This window comes from Watersipora subatra, chromosome 8 (genome assembly GCF_963576615.1).
Source record: "Watersipora subatra chromosome 8, tzWatSuba1.1, whole genome shotgun sequence".
In the NCBI taxonomy this organism is placed as follows: Eukaryota; Metazoa; Bryozoa; class Gymnolaemata; order Cheilostomatida; family Watersiporidae; genus Watersipora; species Watersipora subatra.
In genome coordinates this window covers 27,914,354-27,919,513 of record NC_088715.1, presented here as the reverse complement: position 1 = coordinate 27,919,513, position 5,160 = coordinate 27,914,354, and the positions used below count along the sequence as shown (strand labels likewise).

Sequence of the window (5,160 nt, the reverse complement as noted above, 5' to 3'; positions counted from 1 at the left end):
TGCCAATGAGTTTTATCTACCACGATTCAAAGATGCTGAAGAGCGGGATTACAGCAAGGTCTGGGTTTTGCTCGCAGTTCCTGAAAATGAACTGGAGAGGCTGATGATTGATGATAATCGAGTTGAGCTCACTTCTTTGGCTTTGGTTTCGGTTTCACGAGGCAGAGCGTTACCCTATCGTGCGGGTGTAGTGGAACTCACTCCAAACGCAATGCATAGATTAAAAATGAGTGGCGGCAGGGTAAGTGAAATACACACAACAGTGAGGTACATGTCTTAAATGCAACTAATTTTGATGACCTGCATAATGGTAAAACTGCCATTTCAGAGGTTCATGGCTATTGGATATGGTGCTAGCGATCGGGAATCTTTTGCTTCAACATTAGGATACCAGTTCGACACATTTGGATGTCAAGAAACTGATATGCTCGAGGTCCCAGACAATATAGACAATGATTGTGATGGCACTACAGACGAAGAAACTTGTGGCAATGGCAAAGATGATGATGAAGATGGCCTTGTCGATGAGGATTGCAAAGGTTTGTAGTTTTACTAGGCTGTGTAATATGTGTTCTAGGACTTCGCATGTTGTTAACCAAAGATTTTATTTTAGATTATTCGGTGCCTCCGACTCAAAGAGATGCCACGGGCACAAGCTTCGCTATAACCTTCATGTCTAATATTGTGAGAGATTTACCTGCGGGATATGTTGATCAAGTAGAGTTATATATTGCTCCTTTAGAACCAGGAACATTGGTATCTGTAACGTCGCCTTTGTTCAATGGTGAAGGACATCCGACAGTGAGTTCATTTCTTCATTTTGTTTTGATTTTTACCTTACATTGTCTTGTTGTATCTTAATAGGTGAAGCGATGGCTTCTAACATTTTTATGATAATTTTAGTATAATGATGTACCTGCGAGTCCTGGGAGCGTGCTGCAACTCGCTATCAACCCAAACATGAGACAAACTCCTGTCAACAGTGTTCGACTTGGCAAATCTACAATAACAAACAAAGGCATCAAGTTAGTTGCAAACAAGCCTGTGGTGGTTTACGGCATCAATAAGAAACAGTTTTCAACTGATGGCTTTTTGGCCCTTCCCATAAACGTCCTCGGGAGCGAGTACTATGCTTACTGCAATAGTCCTGTGGTAATTGAAGATGATAGATGCCAGTTTGCGGTTGTTGGTGTAAAAAATGGCACAAGAATCAACATGGTGGTACAAAATGGTGTCACTTTAGATGGAATTGACAATGGTCAACCAATTGTTGGTCCTGTAAGTACTCCAAGCACTGACCTACAACTTATAACTGATTTTGGTTCTATTCATAATTCTATTCTGATGCATAATTTTCGTCTTATTATTCAGATGTAAATTCTCATTGTATTTTTATTTTTAGACTACTCATTCAGTGATCCTTGATGCCTATCAAGTTCTAGAAGTACAGTCAGTAGATGATATAACCGGTACAAGAGTATACAGCGATGACGACATTCATTTCTCATTTTTCTCCGGAAATATTAGAACCCGTGTTCCATCTGACAAGGGCTCCAGAGACCATCTAGTTGAACAACTTCCTTCAACAGATACGTGGGGAAATTCCTTTTCAACTATGGCAATGCCAAGTTAGTACTTTCACTAACATAGATCTTTGTTAGCGGTTCAGCATTGACACGCCAGCAATAATTTTTTGCTTTCACTTAGGAGAGGCTGATGAAGGTGACCTCTTCAAGATACTGGCTAAAGATACCAACACAGAAATTATATTTTCCTACTTCGATGATGTTCAGAGTTTAGCAACAGAAGTATTCACTTTACAACCAGGAGAATACCACCAAATCTTCATGAATAATTCTTCACCTGTCAACATAGAGGTACTGTTCACCAATGGTTTTAGTTGCCGTAAACTACTATAGTAAAATATTGTTGCTAATCCTTTTATATACTACTTGCAGTCTGACAAACCAGTTCTTGTTATCCAAATCACGAAGTCTGCCCCGCCAAACTACCTCTTCAATGACCCAGCAGCCATTGTGGTAATACCTGAAAGTCGGTGGAGCCGCGAGTACAGATTTGTAACGCCACTTTCAGGCAAAAGGTAGGCAATTTTACCTACCTTTTACCTACCTGCGTTGAACTAGATTTTATGCCTTTAATGATTTTATGCCTTGAACTTGATTTTATGTTTTAATGATTGATATTAATATGATATTTGCAGGCAAGGAAACTACCAAGTTTCGTTTAACAACTACATTGTACTAGCTATTCGAAAGGAATACAGAGAGGGGCTATTTATTGTTGACACAGAAGGTAGAGAAATTGATATTGGCACGCGCAATGATTGGGTAGAAATGCCTGGCAATCCAGAAATTGAAGGATTGGTGTTTCGTCTCCCACAGGGTCAAGGAAAGTAATTTCTTATAATACAAAGTTGATAGTTTTTTCAAGTCGTGCATAGTTCTGTGATTACTGTTATGATATTTTTACAGGCCAGACCTTTATCAGTAATCTGAGTCCTGAAGCAACATGGATGGCACTGCTGTATGGAAAAGCAAACCGGGAAACTTATGGAAATGCTATTGGTCTCAACTTCTTTTCCAGTGACATTGTAAGTAACCTTGACATGACGCGTCGTTTGTTAGTTTATAGCAAATATTAAACCTCTATTATATATACAGACATGTACCAACGTACGGATGGTGTCAGGAGATGGCATCGACAATGATTGCGATGGTAAGATAGATGAGGAAATGTCTAATGGAGTTGATGATGATGGCGATGGAAAGGTGGATGAAGATCTAGGGCTTCCTCCAATGGGCTACACTTACATTTTCGTAAGTGATATATAATATTACTTTTATTTGTCATGGAGTTAGCTAGCTATGCAAATTTCACATTTTAATGCAAATTCTTTACAGACATTTGAAGAGAACTTGGTAGAATACCCTCGTAACTACGCACTAGAGATTTATGTGGGAGCACAGAGTGAGGTCAAAAGCACATGCCGAATGGAGACGCCAGGCAAACGCTATGCCCCATCATACGATGTAACCACAGTTGTCCATGAGCCACTCGCAAGAGCTGATAGAATTCAGGTATATCCCTGATCCGATCTTGATTCAGTTTCTAGACCTTGAACAATCGAACCATGTTTGTATCGAACATATTGTATCATTCTTTTTAGTTTGCTGTTTCTGCTGCCCTTAGAACTATGGGAACTGGTGTGCAACGCACATCGATTTTGGTGACTTGCGATCAGCCCGTAACATTGATGGGTATTAACAAGGAGACCTTTTCTGCAGATGCCTTTGTGGTTATGGAACAGAGCAAATTGGGTATGGTAAGCTAACAATCATTTTGTAGCTACTTTGTGTAATGGCTGTTAGTTACATGATTTAAATTTTTTAGGGATGGACTACTATACCGTCAGCTACTCTCCAGCCACCATACAAACACAATTCGCAGTTGTTGCTGTTATGAATGGAACAACAAATGTAATAATTGCACCAAAAGCTCCTATTACATGGGATGATAATGAAGTGCAGGATGTCAATGTAGATCTCCACAGATATGAAGTTTTCCAGGTGAGCTGATTAAGTAGTGCATGTCTTCGGGAGTGCTTGTTTGAGCCAATCTTTTACTTGTTTCTGGAATTATTGTAGGCTCAAAGCAAAGATGATCTCACAGGGTCTCGAATTACCGCCAATAAGCCAGTCGCGGTGTTTTCTGGAAACATACGTACAAAAGTTGAACTGTCTGCATCGCGTGATCATCTCGCGTCTCAGCTTCTACCAACGACTTCTTGGGGCACCCGATTCAACCTAGTCCCAACTTGGTTTAGGTAAGTCGGGTGGCTACACTGCCTCTATTCACATGTCCGCTGTAACAGTGCAATCCCTTAATTATTACATTTGTTGGCAGGACTGTTGGAGATATATTCAGGGTAGTTGCGAAAGATGATAATACCAGAATTTCATGGAATGGAGATGCCAGGACGCTTGCTCGAGCAGGCGATCACACCGAGCTTAAACTGAGGTCTACTCGCGCTTACTCCCTCACAGCGACCCGGTAAATAACTAAACTTGCTTTTATTTGCCAGTACTGTGTTGTTACATTGGAATCAATATTACTTCCTTTATTTTCTTTTAGACCAATTATGGTAATGCAACTTATTAAATCGCAAGCTTCAGCTTACAACAGTGAACCTGCTGATCCCTGCTGGCATGCAGTAGCACCAGTAGAATTGTACACGAACAAGTCGACAGTCGTAACTCCTCTCTACAGTCGTGGATTCTATAAAGATGGTGAACATTTCAAGAACTACCTGACCATCATTGTACCCGAGCAGTTTCAAAATGGTAATTATTATTTTATTTGTTGTACGAAGAAATATAAACGGCACTCTTGTAAGCTTAACCTTCATTTAATCTTTTAGATATCCGTATCAATGGAGTGTCGGTCAACAGTAATCCAGATGTCAGATACGCGAACACAAATGAGAGACGGATTATTCGGGGCTCAGATTATGTAGCAGTTGACATTATATTACAAAAAGAAGGGATTGGCACTTACGAGATCATAAACGTAAACCCTGGCGTCAAGTTCTCTGGCTACTTGGTCGGCGTGGCTGACCGGGAAAGCTATTGTGTGCTGATAGGAAACTAATTGTTTTTTGACTTTGTTGCCTGTTGTTAAAGCTAATGTTATTGTCATAATCTATAAAGTTGTTCATTTTCATTATTGGAAAAAATAAACGCATTTATTTACAGAAGTAAGAACATTAGAGGCAATTCCACACTTATACCTACTTACCAATTTTAGTATTGTAAGAGGTCATACTAAATGACCCTATATATTAAACAAACTCATTTAGCCCAACTAAATTTTGTAGCATGCAACTAATGTGACATATGAAAGTGTGCAGCAGAAAATCACTAACCAAGGATCTGAAAAAAATCTTTCAAATTATACTTTTTTTGACAAATATTTAGCATACAGTCTATTTAAATGTAAAACTAGTGACAACTAAACTTTGCTATATCAATCAATGGTGATGTCAAGGGAGAAATTTGTTATTTAATATTTAACAAATGTTTAAAATTGAATTATTAATGAATATATGAATAGATTTGTTTTTTTTTGTCATAAAAATTGTTG

At 39.0% G+C, this 5,160-nt stretch overlaps 1 protein-coding gene across 1 annotated transcript; it reads left to right on the top strand.

Annotated features, from left to right (window-relative positions):
* The first annotated feature begins 419 nt into the window (after window positions 1-419).
* Window positions 420-4,668, top strand: LOC137402413 (uncharacterized). The gene is made up of 16 exons (XM_068088911.1): window positions 420-539; window positions 614-801; window positions 904-1,278; window positions 1,403-1,628; window positions 1,708-1,877; window positions 1,959-2,101; window positions 2,222-2,403; window positions 2,493-2,611; window positions 2,682-2,837; window positions 2,922-3,098; window positions 3,188-3,338; window positions 3,412-3,587; window positions 3,666-3,844; window positions 3,925-4,071; window positions 4,153-4,361; window positions 4,439-4,668. Exons 1-16 carry the CDS (start codon window positions 425-427, stop codon window positions 4,666-4,668), a joined length of 2,943 nt encoding a protein of 980 aa, XP_067945012.1. The 5' UTR covers window positions 420-424.
* Window positions 4,669-5,160: the final 492 nt, after the last annotated feature.

Coding starts and splice junctions, on each gene's coding strand:
- LOC137402413 (XM_068088911.1), top strand. CDS start 425: ATGCTCGAGGTCCCAGACAATATAGACAATGATTGTGATGGCACTACA. Junction 1,279..1,402: donor GTCAACCAATTGTTGGTCCT/GTAAGTACTCCA, acceptor TTTTATTTTTAG/ACTACTCATTCAGTGATCCT. Junction 4,362..4,438: donor ACCCGAGCAGTTTCAAAATG/GTAATTATTATT, acceptor TTAATCTTTTAG/ATATCCGTATCAATGGAGTG.